The sequence below is a fragment of the Ranitomeya imitator genome, chromosome 2 (assembly GCF_032444005.1).
Source record: "Ranitomeya imitator isolate aRanImi1 chromosome 2, aRanImi1.pri, whole genome shotgun sequence".
NCBI classification, from domain to species: domain Eukaryota; kingdom Metazoa; phylum Chordata; class Amphibia; order Anura; family Dendrobatidae; genus Ranitomeya; species Ranitomeya imitator.
In genome coordinates, this window is record NC_091283.1 from 103,471,762 (window position 1) to 103,493,272 (window position 21,511).

The 21,511-nt window shown below is 43.3% G+C and overlaps 1 protein-coding gene across 5 annotated transcripts in view; it reads right to left on the reverse strand.

Moving 5' to 3' along the window:
* Positions 1-21,511, reverse strand: part of KIAA1210 (KIAA1210 ortholog) — a 149,467-nt gene that overhangs the window by 98,495 nt on the left and 29,461 nt on the right. The window contains exon 1 of one of the 5 annotated variants that reach the window (XM_069747083.1): positions 10,496-10,712. The exons of 2 other annotated variants lie outside the window; for them this stretch is intronic. In XM_069747083.1, the coding sequence (XP_069603184.1) occupies positions 10,496-10,530 (35 nt within the window). In that variant the 5' untranslated portion in view covers positions 10,531-10,712. Of the gene's footprint in view, positions 1-10,495; positions 10,713-21,511 lie in introns of those variants that run through there. 2 more of the 5 variants (XM_069747084.1, XM_069747087.1) reach the window with 2 other exon arrangements.

Sequence of the window (21,511 nt, forward strand, 5' to 3'; positions counted from 1 at the left end):
TGCCCCATCCTGGCATATGTTTGTCCCCCGTACTGCCATTGTTATGTAATGTATAAAATAAAATAAACCATTATACTCATCAGCGGCTAACATAGAAGTCATGGGGATCCATATAAGAAGTAAAATGCACCCCCATAGTCCTCCTTATAGTATAATACACTCCCCATAGTCCCCATATAGTATTGTACACTCCTCAGTCCTCCATACAGTATAATACACTCCTCCATATATTAAAATACACTCCTCATAGTGCTCCATATAGCATAATACACTCTTCGTAGTGCTCCATATAGTATAATACACTGCTCAGTCCTCCAAATCGTATAATGCACCCCTCATAGTCCTCCATATATTAAAATACACTGCTCAGTCCTCCATATAGTATAATACACTCCTCATAGTGCTCCATAGAGTCTAATGCACGCCATCGTCATCCATGTCGTACAATTCACTTCCCATAGAAAAAAAACGACATGGCAAAAAAGCCAAGAAAAATGACCAAAACAGTCCAATATGCATATAAAAGTGAAAAATACTTTATTAATACATAATAAGGGACAAAAAAGCCATTAGGCCAAGAGATGACATGTAATATATGAAACCAAAAAATGACAATGGTAAAAACAGCAGGTGTGCACACATGCAGGAACCACACAGCACAAAAAATATATATATGTATAGATATGAATAAGTCTCCCCGTCATGATATGGCGGTATAAGAGAGGGTGCCCAAAAGGGAAATCTTCACACAACTAGCAGAGTGAGTAATGCTCTGAAAATCAGAGCAACATAATGTATCAGCACTAAGAATAGACAATTAACATCTCAAAAAAACTAATACCTTACTTGTGGATGGCACCAATGTGGGGGTTCCTGGTAAGGTATTGTTTTTTTATATGATTTGATCTGATTTTCAGAGCATTACTCACTCTGCTAGTTTCATATATTGCATATCATCTCTTGGCCTCATGGCTTTTTTGTCCCTTATTATTATGTATTAATAAAGTATTTTTCACTTTTATATGCATATTGGACTGTTTTGGTCGTTTTTCTTGGCTTTTTTGCCATGTCTTTTTTCTAGTGTTCTGTTTACTGATTAGTCCGTATTAAATAGTCCTCTTCACTCAGCTGGCTACTTGCCATGATTAAGGTTTACACTTTCTATCATTTATTTACCTACATGGTGCCATGCTGATTGTTTTTGTAAATATCGTTTTTAATTCACTTCCCATAGTATGATGCACCCTAGTTCTTCATATAGTATAATATATTCCCCATGGTCCTCGATTCAGTATAATGCAGCCCACATATAGTATAATACAGCCACCCCACAGAGTATACTGCAGCCCTGCCATACAATACAATGTAACCCCCATAGAATATAATGCAGCCCCCCTCAGTGTAATGCAGCCCCTCCATACAGGGGCAGTGAGAAAGACACAAGCAAATGGTGACTAGGGGGCAGGGGGAGAAGGACACAAGGGGGCTAGGGGAGACAGGCACAAGGGTAACATAGGGGGCTAGGGAACTGACAAGGCTACACATGTGGACAAGGGATACAAGCACAAGGGGACACATAGGGACTAGGAGGAAGGGGAAAAGGGCACAATGGGACACGGGGACAAGGGAGACAGGCACAAGAGGACACAAGGGGACTCCAAGGGCAGAGTAGATAGGGGCGCAAGGGGACAGAGGAAGACAGGGGGGGGGGGAGAGACTTGGGAGGAGGGAAGAAGGGGGCACAGGGATTACAAGGACAGGGTAGATGGAAAACACATGGTGAGAAAGTGGCCAGGGGAGACTTGAGAGCAGGGCAGATGAGTCACACGGGGACAATGGGCAGGGAATGCATGGGGGGTGCAGGAGGACTCAGGACATGGGAGATGGGGAGCATTGGGCGACCAGGAGAGGAGGAACAAGGTGTGTACGGGGGCCCGGAGGAGCACAATGACCTGAACCTGGGGACCTACTAGGACATGGGGCACAGAGAGCAGGGAGGAAACTGGGCTGGTGTCACAGGGGACCAGGGACGCTGGGGGTCGAGACGGCGACACACGGGTAGCAGACACCTCACTTCTGCTGGTCCCATACACCTCCATGTTCATCCCCGGATCCTCCACATGGCTGAGCCGCTGCGGCATCCCCCTACTGGGCGGCTCGGTCCACGTGCCCCCCACTAGCTCCGGAGCCGCCTGTTCCCGGTCCCAGCAGCCGTCACAGGCTTTGCCAATATGGCAGCCACCATCACCTGCCTGGGCCCAGCACACAGAGGGTGCGTGATGAAGTCACGCACCCGCAGTGTCAGAGGCAGAGGGGAGTGATGGGAGAGGGAGCATCAGCTGACGCTCTCTCCTCCATCATTGCTTTGAACTGTACCGGCATCATAGACGTCGGTATAGTTCACTGCGGCGGGGCTGCCTCACACACTACACACCAGCTCAAATACAGATCTCACACTCTCCTCTCTGGTACTGGGGAGGCTGATATAAACATGCAGCTCCTCAGCTTCTCCTGCTTACAGAAGCTCTGTGCTGTCCTGCACCTCACCCGCTCTCGCCTTCTGTCCCGGAGCAGAAGAGCAGGAGAAGCTGTCTCACCATGCTGACTGGAGTTGCTTTCTATCCTATCTCTCAAATACCCCGGCTGCCCCCTCCCCCTAGATACGCCTCTGACTGTTGCCGTGCGGGAGGGATCTCCTGCACTGCAACATTGTGTTGTGTGCCTCTGACCTGCCGGGCCCCTGATCTGCTGGGCCCGGTCGCAGCGGCTATCGCTGCTACCGTGGTAGTTACGCCACTGCCCATAGTCTTCAGTGAGGCCCCAACTTTCTGCACAGCGACATGGGCAAAGATATTTAGTAAAAGCAGTAACTGTGTACTGCATGGCCATCTCAGAGACAACCATATATATGAAGGATGGGGCATGTCAGAAAGGAGTAGATGAAGAGGCCAAGAATGAGTGCAGCTGTCTCCAATGCAGTTTATTGGAGTAGTGAAAAATTTTGTTGCTTCAGTAATGCATATACACATAATTTTTAGCTTTCTGGGGCACAAGCACGGAAGACGATGATCATCATTTTCTAGTTTGGTGACCGTCCTGCGAGAGTTGGAACTGGTACGCATAACACAATTATGGTATACTACATGGTGGCCCGATTCTAACGCATCGGGTATTCTAGAATAAGTATGTAGTTTATTTATGAATAATGCAATTTATACACAGGATTCGGCCGGCCGGGCGCGACCATTTAGTAAAGCATGGTTCAAATTCCGTGCCAATTCGCGGCTGGACTGAACCGGTCGCTGATTGTTCGTAGCTGGGTGTGACCAGTCAGTGAAGCCAGGGCCTGCTCCAGGTTTTTGAGGGCCCTGGGCGAAAGTCTCAGTGGGTCCCCCTCTTTAACACATGATTCATGATGCACAGATACAGCAGAGAAATATAGCACAGCCAAGTAGAATACAGCCCACATAGTATATAACACAGCTCACATAGTATATAGCACAGCCCACGTATTATATAGCACAGACACGAAGTATATTGCCAAGCCACGTAATATATTGCGCAGCCACATAATATATTGCACAGCTATGTAGTATATTGCACAGAGACGTAGCATATAACACAGCCCATGTGGACTATAACACAGGCCACATAGTATAGAGCACAGCAATGTAGTATATTGCAGACGTAGTATATAACACAGCCCATGCAGTATATTGCCCAGCTACGTAATATATACCACAGCCACGTAGTATATAGCAGAGGTCCCCAACTCCAGTCCTCAAGGCCCACCAACAGGTCATGTTTTCAGGATTTCCTTTGCATTGCACAGGTGATGCAATTATTACCTGGGCAAGACTAAGGAAATCCTGAAAACATGACATGTTGGTGGGCCTTGAGGACTGGAGTTGGGGACCCCTGGTATATAGCACAGAGACGTAGTATATAGCACAGCCCATGCACTTGGAAGCGAGGAAGGATCCCATTCAAGACCGTTCTAACTCCAGGCCAGAAGGGGGAGCTCTATAACCGACTTCAGGGGAGATGCTCTCTATAGTCGGGATGAGGAGTCAGTTGCTAGGCAGTTGGAGTTAGATAGTTGGTGAGAGGAGAGCGAAGAGAGAGGAAGAAAAGCTGGGGCCATGGAGACTAGTGATTTTGTGGCTCCTATGAAGGCAAAAGAAAGTAGAGCAGTCTGTAGGAGGCTGAGAGGGAAGAGAAGAGAAGAAGGAGAGTAAAGAGGTGGAGAGAAGCTGCAATTGGGCTTCCTCCATGCTGAGAGCAGATACCGGAAGCCAGAAGACTGAGGTTGTGGGGGTAACTTCATGCCCCACGGCAGAAACCGGCAGACAGCTGATTGCAAGTTACCTGTCCACCATTGACACCCGAGGACACAGTAGCAGATAGAGCCCAGGTCATGATCGAGAGCCTGTAAAAAGGCTTGAGCTACCTGTCATACGGGTAGTGTCCTACCAACAAGGGGGACAGAGAAGAAACGTGGGGACTTTGTGTGCAGCCTAAGGCAGCAAGGGACTACAACACCACAGCGCTAGAAGAAAGGCTTCCAACCCCACCTGGTTAGAGGGATTCCTAATTTGCTTCCAAGCCGGCCAGATCATACCAGCATCCGTGATCCAGTACCCTGGACTGTGGCTGCCTTAAACCAAGTAAAGAGACTGCAACCTTGTGTCCTCTGTTTTCTTACTACACCAGCTACCACCATCTTCATCTTCTACACCGGGAGCCCTGGGGACTCCGCTTCACCTGTGGGAAGCCATACCATCCCTGCTGCCGTAATATCACCCCAGTGGACCCCTTTAAGCAGCGTTGGTCACCCTTGACCGAATACCACAAGTGGCGCCACAGACTTTTTTATTCAACTAACCCCTTTAAAGACTGTCCCTTTAACATGGGCGCCCAGGGCCATGGACCAGGTCACCACCGCTATGACCCATCCCCACGGCCCTGGCGTGCATTCCACTATACATGACTCCTATAATCCCCTTCCTTAAGTGTCGCTGCTGCCCTTGATATTGGCTCAATTTTATAATGTGCTACTATAACATGTTGTGTATCCTAAACAATAACAATTACACCATAGCACACTCATGGCTAGGATCAGACACTGCAGTACCTACAATAGAGAACACAAATACACTCTTGGGTACCCATAGCACAGATTGAGGACTTGGCTTTGCCACAGAAAGAAAAAGATTAGAAGCAACTAGTAAATAAAGTCACAATATTGTCATTTTGGGAATGGGAAGAATATAGTGACAGAAACCTTCATGGTTAATGCTGCTAGAGATGGGAGAATCAATTCACAGGACTCCAGCCCATTGTCCAGGTCAATAAGGTCCACTGGAGGAGAGGCCTGAAAAATCTCTATACTTCCCAGCTCTTTTTATTAGCCAGGGAAGGCACAAAGTCATCATTGCAATGTGATGCACACAACAAAGTTCCAACCCAGATAATCAAAAGAGGAACCGACAATGCTGGCAGATAAGGAGATTTGCAGGTCTTTTGTCCAGTGGTCTGAAATCTCTGACCCAGCCAACATATCAAAGTCCTGTGAATCAATTTTCCCATCTCTGATAAATGTATATACCTATAGTGAGATTTAGGTATCCAGATATGATGGTCTTTCAGTTCAACCAGATACAATATAAATTGTTATCAAAATGAAGGCTTAAAAGGGTTATCCCATCATCATTTGTTGCTCATCTACAAGATAGATGATAAAAAAGGATGACCAGTTTGAGTCTGGCTGCTAGGACCCCCAGTGATCATTAAAATGGGGTCTTATGTCTCCTGTATAAATGAAGTGGTAGTTTGTCCACTTTACTACTGCTTCATTCACAGACGAGTTAGTCACACATGCAGACCTTTACTCCCTTAGACCCATACAAGTAAGTGGAACTATTGTCACCCATGGGCACCACTGCATTATTAACATGAGACCTTAGAATCCCTGTTCTCTGGCTCTGTGGTGGTCCCAGTGGTTGGCCCCTTGGGTCATACGTCTATTACATATTCTAGTGGTCATGAGCAAGCTCCTGTAGGGGGACGTCCCCTGGGGTAGTGGTTACCATAAACCACACTGTAAAATAAGCTGTTCCGCAGCTGCATAAACCCAGGGAAAAATTAGTTTACCAAATAAAAATAAGTCCTCAAAAGGTTGAGCAAACGACAATCCTATTTGGGGCCCGTCCCTTGCCGCTAGGCTCATTTTTTGAGTGGATTCACAAATAACCTATTAAGACTTACGGATATGCCATGTTTGTGTCTGGATAATAAACTATACAAGACTTTACACGTGCTGCGCCGATTCTTTGGAATGCACTACCTAGGTTAATACGATTAATCCCCAATCCCCACAGTTTTAAGCGTACCCTAAAAACTAATTTGTTCAGACTGGCCTACCGCCTCAATGCATTAACCGAACGATCCCTGTGTGGCCTATTTAAAAAAAAAAAAAATTATATATATATATATATATATATATATATATATATATATATATATATATATATATATATATATATATTCAGGTTCCTCGCATTATGTTCTCATTCACTTTATGCAGTATTAGCCCTCTGTGTCTGTACTGCTAAATACTTAGGCAGTTAACTGGTTCATGCAGCTTTACATGAACACCCGAGCCTTACACTATGGCCGGTCCGAATAACTAAAGCAATTGTTACCATCCAACTCTCGTGTCCCCTTTTCCTCATAGTTTGTAAGCTTGCGAGCAGGGCCCTCACTCCTCCTGGTATCTGTTTTGAACTGTATTTCTGTTATGCTGTAATGTCTATTCTCTGTACAAGTCCCCTCTATAATTTGTAAAGCGCTGCGGAATATGTTGGCGCTATATAAATAAAAATTAATAAAATTTATTATTTTTATACAATGAAATTATTGGAAATACGTACATGTATAGAGGATTATAAGATCCCTAGTCCGACGTGACTCAGGCCCCACATTAGTTACAATGTAACGTAGGATTTCAGTTGTGTATAGTTTGCTTATGGGGAACCAATCATCTCCAGAACCATTATTAACCTGCAGATATAGGTATAATTTGAAAGAAAATAGCCATGAAATTCTGTGTAGGCAGGTTACAGACTCAGCGGCTACAGGGAGAAGCTGAAGTTTTATTCTTTCCGCATCTGCTAGCTTCCAGTTCACTTTAATGGTTATCATTCTAAAATAGTAAGTTGTCCCGTATCCATGTTCAATTTAACTCTATTCATTGTTTTTGGGACCACCGTATCTAACCAGGTGCTGTACCTGGCTTTCTCCTGCAGTCCTATAGACAATGATTGGAAGTCAAACTTGTGCACCTCCAATCCATTAAAGTCATTTCTCTACAGGACCAGTTCCCAAAGTTCAATTCTTGGGATCATTGGGGAACCCTATGGACGGACCCCAATGATCAGAAAGTTATCCCTAAGAGGATAGAGAACAACCCTTTATAGTAAAATCAGCTTCCCTTGGCTGGGAGTTGTACTAATGGACTTTCATAAAAAGTTTATGCTCTTCGGACTAAAAATATGAACAACAACAAAAAAAAAATTGTGATAATTTATTCTAATTATATTAATAACTTACTTCTAAACTGGGAATAGTGTGAAATAGAACTATACAAAGAAGTTACAGAACTACATCAGTCTGCAGATAGATGCTTTTGACATTTTTTGACCAAGCTTCTACCCTGTAAGGATTAGGGCAAAAGCAAAAAGTTCTGCACAGTTATAATTTATTACGTTACGATCACGCATAGCCCAGAACTTGCTGCTCTTCTAGATTTTCACCCATGATGTGCAAATCTGTAATACTGCCTACTGTTGGCCAAAATGCAGCGTTACATGGCATTTTGATAGAAAGTTAAGCAGAGTTAACATAATTAACCAATATAATTAACCCTTTGTGCTTTTTTTCTAATAAAGAACATGTTCTCTAATCAGCAGACGTATATATAATCACAGCATTTCTAGCACAAACTGTCTGCCTTATTACCTATGCTCAGTTTAGGCTATGTGCACACGTCAGGATTTCTGGCATTAATTTTCCAGACAAAAACCAGACATTTCTGCCAGAAATCCGCATGCTTTTTTTTTTTTGCGTTTTTTATGCGTTTTTTGCGCGGGGAAAAAAACGCATCATGTGCACAAAAAATTACAGAATGCATTCTAAATGATAGGATGCATATGTCTGCAGTTTCTAATGCGGTTTTATAGCGAAAAAAAATGCGAAAAAACCTGAACGTGTGCACATACCCTTGTACACAGATTGTTTTACAGCCCTTATTCATGTCAATATTGGCCATAAAGCAATCTCTGTTCCAGCAGCATACATAAGATTATTATACGAGACAGCACGGGGAATGCAGAGTATGTGCACTTATAACCAAACGCTGTTGAGAGGAACACATTGGTGGTGGCTCCCCTGCCAAGTGCTGCGCCACTTTGCCCGAGCACTGACATTTCCTTAAACCACTGAATAAATTGCACCAAACAAGAAACCAATAGAACTGTAATGCAAATGCCTACGACATTAAACCTGACTGCAGATGGGCACAAAGACCTATAAAAGAAATACAATTGTTAAAGAGAATACTAAATATTAAAAAAAAATAATAAATTTAAGACTCCGTGGGGAAAACAAAACAAAAAAAACGTAGCCATCAAATTCGAATAGTAATTACTAATGCACTTGCTCTGTTAATATCGATGTCATGATTCATGTTTATAACAAACCCCACAATGCAGATTTCTGTCATGATCGACCCTACTGATTTACAATAGGATCCATCATCGGGAGGTCCTTTGTTTTAACTGGAAAAGTAGCGCTGCCTGCAATGCTATTTCACCTGTAAACATGATGGAATTTATAAGAGCTCAGACTTACAGAAGCCATCACTATAAAACAACACTGTCATAGGAAAATACACAACCGGGTACAAATGGTTCTTTATTCTAAGCCCTGAGTGAATAAGACCTCAGCCGTAGTCAACATTTGCCACGCAACCCACGTCAGGAAATATTCTACCTTTACGGTCAACTTCTTTCATCTTGGCACATTTTTATAAGACACCTACAGGAACCCTCCCTTCTCGGAGGAAAGTTTAACATACTTTCCCTTGGGTAGAAATTAATCTCCCCAACCAATCCCTGAAGACCTGGAGTGGATCTGTTCCAAATTATCAGGCCGCAGATGTTTCCTGCCAACATTTTTTGGTTAATAGGATTCAGCCTATAAAGGTAAGGTGCGCACATTATTGAAGGAGGTTTTTTTTTTTCCTATCTGGGTTTTATTCTGCAATTCTACATTCAGGACAAGAACTACACAAGTTCAAGCAAGTAGATGGCAAACTTGGAAAATCTCAGGACTCCGGCAGCATGTTATACAGAGCAATCAGGGAAGACTATTGAGGGAATATGGTCCATGGACTTTGAGAAGTTGGAGGCAGTAAAATAAGGAATTGTTTGCAAACGTGAAGACAACCCCATTAATCAAAACAGAACCTTTCAGCTAGCGCCACCCTCACATAACCCTGGAATGGCATGTGCACATATCAGCCTGTACAAGAGCCAGGAAAATGATTTTGTAATCCGCTACTGTACCCGCTGCTTCAGAAACATAGAACCCCTCACCATATTTATGTAAGCCAAGTATGGCATATAGGTTTCCCTAATTAGTGTAGTTCCCTTGCAAAGGCAAGTAAATAAAAAGGTCATGAAACCAACACATCTTGAAACCAGACCCATCAGCGTAGGGTCACAAATGTGAATTTTGCACTAACAAACTTCCAACAATGGAAGTAGATACTTACGTAGTTTAATGAGTCTTCTATTCAGTGCAGTATATGGGACTATACAACTGTTGCAACAATAAATGGCTCAATAATAATAATAATAATAATAATAATAAGATAGAGCTGCGCCTCCCACCGCTATTGGCTATACCATATTATATACACACAATAAAGACACATTACGTGTTTCTCAAATAAAAACGATACAAAGAATAGTAAATCCATACAAGCCTACTAACCAATTCATAACAAGACACATTTTATAATGGGAATTACTGTCCCGACAGCTCAAAATCTCCCACATATCAAGTACTAGGTGTCAATTATATACTTGGTCAGCCCAGCAATTCACTAGGGAATGAGCAATCACAACATCTAACATTAGCAGGACCTGTACAGATACTTTAAACAGTGAGTGACACTATTGTGGGGGCTTGAAAGAAAAGTAGTTGACAAAAAAAAACCCCTATGGAGCTCCAGTCACTTTTAAGCTATACATTGTGCTATATACATACATTTCTCCTATAGACGGTAAGTAAAGCACAGCACTTGATCCTACTGTTTAAAGGTTTACAGCGGAGCGGAGAACCAGCTTTTCTGCCTACAGTCTCAGTTTTGTGGAAGGCAGCATCTATAGAGAGAAGCAACAAAGGAACAAAGAATGCAGGGATGACTTACTTTTTACCTTTCAGACAACTATACAATGCAGACATTGTCTGGCTGCTGGAATCCACCTATTGCATGGCCTTCCCTGCGGGGTCCTGAGCTGGGGCTGAAATAAACTGGACAAGTCCTCTCAATCCAGTGCTGTAGATACCCACACATACAGCACCTAGTATGTGCAGAGGCACCAGTCCCAGCCAGCAGACAGACCATGATCTCTCCGGCTGGGAGTAAGGAGGTTGTGCCTATTCCATAAATGGATCATCCCAGCGGCCTCCCCTTTTCATTCTCATTCCCTCTCATTCTGTTGGGAAAACAGTATCCCTAGTGCACAACACCAGGAACAGCTTGACAGCTCTGCCTCCAGGCAAGTATCCTATAGGCCATGGGAACATTTCGGCAGCAGCGCTCATAGGACACAATTTAGGGCAATTGGATTTTCGTAAAGATTTTTCCATATTACAGATGCATGATTTTAATTGTCTACAAAGCAATCTGATGGCGAAGGACAGAAAAGCAAAATGACCTCTCTATTAGGCTAGGGTCACACGACCGTATGTTCTCTCATCTGAGAATCTATCCAATTATGCTAATCACGCGCTGATCAAAGTGTGATCTGATTTTCTCAGATGTGAAGGTAGAAAAAGAAAAAAAAAAAAAATTCTCCATGATGTCATCCAAGCGCGGTACTTTTTTTTTTTTTTTTTTTTTACGGACCCATTGACTTGCATGACAGAGTGTGATCCGATTTACAGATGCAAATCATGTAAGCTGCTATTCGGTACAGAGAAGAAAACAAAAACTGATAGTGTGCATGACCCCATAGTATAACAATGGTCAGAGTGTGATCCCATAGTATAACAATGGTCAGAGTGTGATCCCATAGTATAACAATGGTCAGAGTGTGATCCAATGTTTTGTCGGATTGTATTCAGAATGAAAAAGCCTTTAGAAAGATTTCTAAGATCTCACATAAGATGTACAGTCATGGCCAAAATTTTTGAGAATGACACCAAAATTATATTTTCGCATGATCTGCTGCCCTCTGGTTTTTATTAGTGTTTGTCTGATGTTTATATCACATACAGAAATATAATTGCAATCATATTATGAGTACCAATAGGTTATATTGACAGTTAGAATGAGTTATTGCAGCAAGTCAATATTTGCAGTGTTGACCCTTCTTCTTCACGACCTCTGCAATTCTCCCTGGCATGCTCTCAATCAACTTCTGGACCAAATCCTGACTGATAGTAGTCCATTCTTGCATAATCAATGCTTGCATTTTGCCAGAATTTGTTGGTTTTTGTTTGTCCACCCGTCTCTTGATGATTGACCACAAGTTCTCAATAAGATTAAAATCTGGGGAATTTCCAGGCCATGGACCCAAAATCTCTATGTTTTGTTCCATGAGCCATTTAGTTATCACCTTTGCTTTATGGCAAGGTGCTCCATCATGCTGGAAAAGGCATTGTTGGGCGCCAAACTGCTCTTGGACGGTTTGGAGAAGTTGCTCTTGGAGGACATTCTGGTACCATTCTTTATTCATGGCTGTGTTTTTAGGCAAGACTCAGTGAGCCGATTCCCTTAGCTGAGAAGCAACCCCACACATGAATGGTTTCAGGATGCTTTACAGTTGGCATGAGACAAGACTGGTGGTAGCGCTCACCTCTTCTTCTCCGAATAAGCTGTTTTCCAGATGTCCCAAACAATCGAAAAGGGGATTCATCGGAGAAAATGACTTTGCCCCAGTCCTCAGCAGTCCACTCCCTGTACCTTTTGCAGAATATCAGTCGGTCCCTGATGTTTTTTCTGGAGAGAAGTGGCTTCTTTGCTACCCTCCTTGAAACCAGGCCTTGCTCAAAGAGTCTCCACCTCACAGTGCGTGCAGAAGCACTCACACCAGCCTGCTGCCATTCCTGAGGAAGCTCGGCACTGCTGGTAGTCCGATCCCGCAGCTGAAACAGTTTTAAGATACGGTCCTGGCGCTTGCTGGTCTTTCTTGGGCGCCCTGGAGCCATTTTGACAACAATGGAAGCTCTCTCCTTGAAGTTCTTGATGATGCGATAGATTGTTGACTGAGGTGCAATCTTTGTAGCTGCGATACTCTTCCCTGTTAGGTCATTTTTGTGCAGTGCAATGATGGCTGCACGTGTTTCTTTAGAGATAACCATGGTTAACTGAAGAGAAACAATGATACCAAGCACCAGCCTCCTTTTAAAGTATCCAGTGATGTCATTCTTACTTAATCATGACTGATTGATCGCCAGCCCTGTCCTCATCAACACCTACACCTGTGTTAATGGATCAATCACTAAAACGATGTTAGCTGCTCCTTTTAAGGCAGGACTGCAATGATGTTGAAATGTGTTTTGGGGGTTAAAGTTCATTTTCTGGGCAAATATTGACTTTGCAAGTACAGTAATTGCTGTTAAGATGATCACTCTGACATTCAGGAGTATATGCAAATTGCTATTAGAAAAAATGAAGCAGTAGACTTTGGAAAAATTAATATTTGTCTCATTCTCAACATTTTTGTCTATGACTGTAGGAGAAGTAACTGCTATATTAAGAATATTGTTATTTAGGAGATGCTGTAATTCAGAAGAATCGGTAGATCTGCCATCACTACACAGCCCCAAGACTTGGCGGCAGCTTGGCGTGCACATTGCATTACACTGTTCAGAGCCAATCACAAGTGGTGGCCGGATGGAAGGGTCAGCTCCTCCTTGATGCCTACATCAAAAGTCAGCAAGTTAGCAGATAACCTATCAACATGTCTAGATGCACCTGCCCACTCAGCAATGCAATATTCAAGGAGACAAACTTTGAATTAGTTGTGTAAGGCTTTATGTCCAAGACAATGTGCACGACAGTACAATGTGGACATCAACAACTGTGAACTCATTTTAGAAAGTTTTAACATTTGCTCAGTTCTTGGGAAGACTTCCGTTTTGTTTTTAAAGGGAACCTGTCACCCCCAAAAATCGATGGTGAGGTAAGCTCATCGTCATCAGGGGCTTATCTACAGCATTCTGTAATGCTGTAGATAAGCCGCCGATGTTACCTGAAAGAGGAGAAAAAGAGGTTAGATTATACTCACCCAGGGGCGGTCCTGCTCCGATGGGTGTCTTAGGTCCGGAACAGCGCCTATCTTCATTCCATGATGTCCTCTTCTGGTCTTAACGTCGCGGCTCCGGTGCAGGCGTACTTTGTCTGCCCTGTTGAGGGCAGAGCAAAGTACTGCAGTGTGCAGGCGCCGGAAAGGTCAGGGAGGCCCGACGCCTGCGCACTGCAGTACTTTGCTCTGCCCTCAACAGGACAAAGTCCGCCTGAGCCGGAGCCGCAGAGTGAAGACAAGAAGAGGACGTCATGGAATGAAGATGGGAGGCGCTGTTCCGGACCAGAGACAACCATCGGAGCAGGACCGCCCCTGGGTGAGTATAATCTAACCTCTTTCTCCTCTTTCAGGTAACATTGGGGGCTTATATACAGCATTACAGAATGCTGTAAATAAGCCCCTGATGACGGTGACCTTACCATCGATTGTGGGGGTGACAGGTTCCCTTTAACCCCTGACAATGGACGTACTATTCCGTCCATGTGGGGTGGGCCCTACTTCCCAAGGACGGAATAGTACGTCCAGCGCGATCGGCGATCGGGGGGAGCGCGGCCGAGTGTCAGCTGCTTATCGCAGCTGACATCCGGCACTATGTGCCAGGAGCGGTCCGTAACGACCCGACCTATAAAACTGGCCCACTAGTTAACCCCTTCAGTATACACCGTAAGAAAAAAAAAAAAAAAAAAAAAAACACGAGGCAAAAAACAACGCTTTATTATCACACCGCCGGACAAAAAGTGGAATAACACGCAATCAAAAAGCAGGATATAAATAACCATGGTACCACTGAAAACGTCATCTTGTCCCGCAAAAAACGAGCTGCCACACAGCATCATCAGTGAAAAAATAAAAAGTTATAGTCCTCAGAATTAAGCGATGCCAAAATAATTATTTTTTCTATAAAATAGTTTTTATCGTATAAAAGCGCCAAAACATAAAAAAAAAAAAAATGATATAAATGAGGTATCGCTGTAATCGGACTGACCTGAAGAATAAAACTGCTTTATCAATTTTACCAAACGCGGAACGGTATAAACGCCTCCCCCAAAAGAAATTGATGAATAGCTGCTTTTTGGTCATTCTGCCTCTCAAAAAAAAAAAAAAAAAAAAAAAAAAAAAAATCGGAATAAAAAGCGATCAAAAAATGTCACGTGCCTGAAAATGTTACCAATAAAAACGTCAACTCGACCCGCAAAAAACAAGACCTCACATGACTCTGTGGACTCAAATATGGAAAAATTATAGCTCTTAAAATGTGGTAACGCAAAAAATATTTTTTGCAATAAAAAGCGTCTTTTAGTGTGTGACGGCTGCCAATCATAAAAATCCGCTAAAAAACCCGCTATAAAGGTAAATCAAACCCCCCTTCATCACCCCCTTAGTTAGGGAAAAATTAAAAAAATTTATTTATTTCCATTTTCCCATTAGGGCTAGGGTTAGGGCTAGGGTTAGGGCTACAGTTAGGGTTAAGGCTACAGTTATGGTTGGGGCTAAAGTTAGGGTTGGGGTTTGGATTACATTTACGGTTGGGAATAGGGTTGGGATTAGGGTTAGGGGTGTGTCTGGGTTAGAGGTGTGGTTAGGGTTACCGTTAGAATTAGGGGTATGTTTTGATTAGGGTTTCAGTTATAATTGGGGGGTTTCCACTGTTTAGGCACATCAGGGGCTCTCCAAATGCGCCATGGCGTCCGATCTCAATTCCAGCCAATTCTGCATTGAAAAAGTAAAAAACAGTGCTCCTTCCCTTCCGAGCTCGCCCGTGTACCCAAACAGGAGTTTACCCCAACATATAGGGTATCAGCGTACTCAAGACAAATTGGACAACAACTTTTGGGGTCCAATTTCTCCTGCTACCCTTGGGAAAATACAAAACTGGGGGCTAAAAAATAACTTTTGTTGGAAAAAAAAGATTTTTTATTTTCACGGCTCTGCGTTATAAACTGTAGTGAAACACTTGGGGGCTCAAAGTTCTCACAACACATCTAGATGAGTTCATTAGGGGGTCAACTTTCCAAATTGGTGTCACTTGTGGGGGGTTTCAATGTTCATCAGTGGCTCTCCAAACGCAACATGGCGTCCCATCTCAATTCCAGTCAATTTTGCATTGGAAAGTCAAATGGCGCTCCTTCGCTTCCGAGCTCTGTCATGCGCCCAAATAGTGGTTTACCTCCACTTATGGGGTATCTGCGTACTCAGGGCAAATTGTTCAACAACGTTTGGGGTCCATTTTCTCCTGTAACCCTTGGTAAAATAAAACAAATTGGAGCTGAAGTAAATTTTTTGTGAAAAAAAAGTTAAATGTTCATTTTTATTTAAACATTCCAAAAATTCCTGCAAAACACCTGAAGGGTTAATAAACTACTTGAATGTGGTTTTGAGAACCTTGAGGGGGTACAGTTTTTAGAATGGTGTCACACTTGGGTATTTTCCATCATATAGACCCCTCAAAATGATTTCAAATGAGATGTGGTCCCTAAAATAAAATGGTGTTGTAAAAACGAGAAATTGCTGGTCAATATTTAACCCTTATATCTCCCTAACAAAAAAAAAATTTGGTTCCAAAATTGTGCTGATGTAAAGTAGACATGTGAGAAATGTTACTTATTAAGTATTTTGTGTGACATATCTCTGTGATTTAATTGCCTAAAAATTCAAAGTTGGAAAATTGCGAAATTTTCAAAATTTTCGCTAAATTTCCGTTTTTTTTTCACAAATAAATGCACATAATATCAAAGAATTTTTAACACTATCATGAAGTACAATATGTCACGAGAAAACAATGTCAGAATCACCGGGATCCGTTGAAGCGTTCCAGAGTTATAACCTCATAAAGGGACAGCGGTCAGAATTGTAAAAATTGGCCCGGTCCATAACGTGCAAACCACCCTTGGGGGTAAAGGGGTTAAAGATATGTCATAAAACTGGATCCAATCTTAAGAAGAAATGAAATTAGCAGAGTTTATAAAAAATGAAATTCACATTCAGAAAAAGTGCAAGCAAGTTTCAGGAATGAGACTTTGGTCCAAACACCATAATGGTTATTATATTTATGGCAGAATATTGATGTAAATGCATTGAGGGCAGTACTATGCATTCCCACAGTCATAAATGGTAATTCCCTCATTAGTCACTCATAAGCATCCAAGCTCCAATCACAGGGAGATGGGGGGGATTCTGGAAGAAACAGAGCTATGACATTTTTGAAACCCACTTCGAAGCGAATAGTAGTTACAGAAACTACTGTACTGAACTTGAGGGCAGAATATTATATTTATTGAGGGGTACCAATTTTTAAAAATTGGCAAGACACAGTTTCCACTTTGCCACATTAAGAATTTTTTCCAATGTAGGAGACATCTGACTGGAATATTTCACTACAACCAATGAAGTCACAGTTCTCACATTTTCATTACACTGAGCTATAAAAGGACATCAGAAGAGGCACTGACAATGACCAGTCTAGATGTGCCCATACATATATGCACATATACATATTGGGTGAACGTAGGATTTCAACAGGAATGCGGGATGCAGTGACGGATGGGAGGCAGAGCAAGGGTTAACAGGTTTATTTACAGGGGAAGCACTCCACGCAGGGAGGTAAAGAGTTAAAAGTTGCTAAGGCACAGTAAAACGCAAACAGTTAAGCAAGAATATTTGGTAGACCTCACACTGCAGCTCGTGCTGCACATTAAATAGCGCCTCCTCCTGGAAGGTCCTGTAGTTGCTGGTTCTGTCTTCTGGCGGCAGTGGTCAGTCTCCGGTACCATCCACTGCCCCTTGTCCATATACTAGTGTGGCTATTAAAGACACGGACCACAGTCCGGTGCGAGCCCAATGTGGCTCTTTAACTAGATCAACTGGGGGGTAGTCAGGTAATAGACGGTCAGAACAACTCGTGTGTCCACGTTAGGATGCAAGTGTCAGTCTTGTGTGGGGACTCTATTGGGCAGAGTGTGTCATGTACAGCCCTGTACTCTCTGGCTGTCACTGAGCACACACCGCACATACCGCTCTCCCGGGTCCCTGCTGTTGGCAGCGGGCGACGCTGGTCTGTTTGGCGCTGGTGCTCCTGACCGGAGCTCTCCTCTCTGTCTGCTGCCGCACCTGGCTCGGCTGCGCATACCTCTGTTTTGCACCGCTATGCTCCTCTCTGGACGGCTCTGCAGCGGTCCCTCGCTCCAGAGTGCTGCGGGGCACACTTAGCTCTACAGGCGACAGGGCTCTTTCTATGCGGCCTGATACAGCGCCAGTACTCTCTTAGGGCAAGGGAGCCCGAGCACGCCACTCACTGCTCTGCAACTCTCCTCTTGCGCATGCTTTCTCCTCTCTGGCTGCGCGCCTTTTTTGGCTCCCCCTGCCCCCTCAGCAGGAAGCTGTCTCTCTTAAGCTTCCCTCATCCAGCCGGGAAAGGTCCGCCCCATTCAGGCTTCCCCCCGGGAACAGAGGATGCAGCCTCTCCAGTTCCAGACCCGGCATGCAGGTACTCGAGGTCCGGTCCATCTCCTTACAGATTCACTGCCTGATCTTGGAGAGTCTGGTTCGCCATCTAATGTATGGTGGTGTTCCAAGGTTTCCCTGATGGCAAATGTTTGAAAAAAAAAAAAAAAGCTAAATCCTTTTTGTTTTCTTAAGAGATACTTTTATGCAAGCGTGAGTGGCAGCAGTGCAATCTCCTAGTTTTTAGTTTAATCAAAAAGAAAGAGCAAAAAGGGTGTAGCTAGAGGGGCACGTGGCTCATGTAAGGAGGGAGGGTTTAGGGGCTAGAATGGGGAGCAAACTAAAAAGGTAACCCACACTTAGTTACAGGGGTGTCTCACAAAATTAGAAAATCAAAAAAGTTAATATATTTCAGTTCTTCAATACAAAAAGTGAAACACAGAGTCATTACAGAGTGATCCATTTCAAGTGTTTATGTCTGTTGATGATTATGGCTTACAGCCAATGAAAACCCATAAGTCGTTTTCTCAGTAAATTAGAATAATTAAAAAAAACACCTGCAAAGGTCCCTTAGTCTGTTTCAGTAGGGTCCACAATCATGGGGAAGACTGCAGACTTAACAGAGGTCCAGAAGGTTGTCATTGACAGTCCACAAGGAGCGTAAGCAACAAAAGGTCATTGCTAAAGAAGCTGTCTGTTCATACAGTGCTGTATCTGAGCATATTAATGGAAAGTTGAGTGGAATGAAAAAGTGTGGTAGATAAAAGGTGCACAAGCAACCGGGATGGCCGCTGCCTTGCAAGGATTGTTAAGAAAAGGCCACTCAAAACTTTGGGGGAGATTCATAAGGAGTGGACTGCTGCAGGAGTAATTGCTTTAAGAGCCACCACACACAGACGTATCCAGGACATGGGCTACAAGTGTCACATTCCTTGTTTCAAGCAACTCATGACCAATAGATAACGCCAGAAATGTCTTACCTAGGCCAAGAAGAAAAAGAAATGGACTGTTGCTCATGATCCAAGGTGTTGTTTTCAGATAGAAGTAAATTTTGCATTTCTTTTAGAAATCAAGGTCCCAGAGTCTGGAGGAAGAGTGGAGAGACCACAATCCAAGCTGCCTGAGGTCTAGTGTGAAGTTTCCACAATCAGTGATGGTTGGGGAGCCATGTCATCTGCTGGTGTAGGTCCACTGTGTTTTATCAACACTAAAGTCAGCGCAGCTGTGTACCAAGAAATTTTAGAGTACTTCATGCTTCCCTCTGCCGACAAGCTGTTTGGAGATGGAAATTTCATTCTCCAGCAGGACTTGACACCTGTCCACACTGCCAATAGTACCAATAGCTGGTTTACAAACAACAGTATCACTGTGCTTCATTGGCAGCAAACTTGCCTGACCTTAACCCCATAGAGAAGACCTGGGTAAAGTGCGGCCCGCAGACTGTCTCAGTCAGGCCACGGACGGAGACAGCAGAGGGGCTGGAAACAAGAGGCCCATGGGCTGCACCATGGCCACCCGCTTGCTGTCTCAATATGCGCTGACTTCATTGGTGGAAGAGGGGCCTCCGACCACTTCCTCCAACAATCACCGTGTGAAACAGCTGACGCAATGAAGTAATTTCATTGGGTCAGCTGTGTACTGCAAAAAGTCAGCGCACCTGAGACACCAAGACAGGAGCAGAAGCAAAGCAACGGGAAACGGGATAGAGGCGAGTATGTGTTGTGCATTTTTTTCATGTCTGTGGGGTGTTTGGGTGGGCATGGGGGGAGGCTGTGTGGGGCCCGTGTCACACATGGGGGAAGGCTGTGTGGGACCTGTGCAGTATATAGGGGGGCTCATGTTGTACAGTGGGTACGGAAATTATTCGGACCCCTTTAAAATCTTTCATTCTTTTTTTCATTGCAGCCATTTGGCAAGTTCATAAAAGTACACTCTTCACCACATCTTGACTGAAAAAACACACACAAACGTAGTTATTTTTGCACATTTATTAAAACAAAATTAATGTAAATAATATTTACATTCATACCGCATCTCAAAACCTGCTTACACCATATAATCAGACAAAATAAATAAAAATAAAAAAAAAAAAAAAAAAAAAGTAAAAAAAAGTTGCCGTCTAGAAAGATGGGGCGCACTGGCAGTAGTATAACTTTCAAAAGGTCAGGAATATGCCTACACACCAAAATCATCAGAAGATACAAAGAAAGCCTCGATGAAGTGTAATTTCCATTTCACTACAAGATCTATGTTAAACACCTACCCGGGCAGACCGGCAACATGAAACAGAACAGAAAATTTTAGCAGTCAGAAAATATCCGTTTGAAGAGGTAAATGGAACACTATGAGCTCAGACTGGAGCCCGGCAGTGAGAAAAAAAACTGTATATTTTATTCTAGCACATTTCCTTTTCTTCAAAAATAGATTAATGTTCAGTGATTGGCAGATGATGGTTTACCCAACTATTGCTTACTCTATAGAAGCAGACAAACTTCACATTACAGAAAAGAGGAAATAAGATTCTAAAGAAATATTTTTCCTTCCAGCCAACTTATATCCATAGATGGCCAACTTTATAAAGGCCAGAACTAGTTGGACAGTGGGGCATCCAATATGTGGTAGGAATACCTAAAGTTCTGCAGATACCTTCCAAGTCCACCGACATGGTGGACATACATAGACAGAGCTGTTGCAGTAGTGGTGGTCCCAGAGATTAAATCTCAGAGGTGAAATTTATAGAAGCGCTACATACCCCCCCAAAAAAAGTTGGATTACGGTATAGGTATATATTCTAGAAAAAAATAAATATGTTCATACATGTGTCATTATACAAGTATGTAAGCCTTTCTGGAAATAATTAAAATAGGAGATAAATCCGAGAAAACCTTTCCTACACATATCAGACTGACTCCTCCATACTCATTTACTAAGAATATATTGACGTAACATGAAAATGTGAAAAGTTCACGACACTTTGAAAAAGCAGAGACTTCTCAAAAACAAAAGCCCCGAAAATAAATTCTTATGGACAAATTAGGACAACAGGGAGTAAACTTTATATTTGGGAACGTAATGTGAAGAGAAGCTCCCCAGTTGGTAAAGATTGGAAAAGTCAGCTACAATTGCTCACTTCCAGTCATCGCTCGCTACACAATGAGCATGCTGCAACCTATCACTGGCACATTGTCTGTCAGGGTGCAAGAAAAGCAATTACAGTGCGCTCACATGAATACAATTGAGATATGGGACAGCACTACTGGGGGGGGGGGGGGGGGGGGTCGAAGCGACATGCAGGATTGTGATTATGTGACTTGATTATGCTGGCAAACTGAAAACAAGCCTTACAATGTTTGGGTGTAAGTAAAGGCTGTTTATCTGCCCACTCTTCCAGAAAAGCCACCTCTATGGAGTGTACAGCTTATTGTGGTCGCAGGACAGATACTTCAGTCTATGCAGCTCCATCAGGGTTA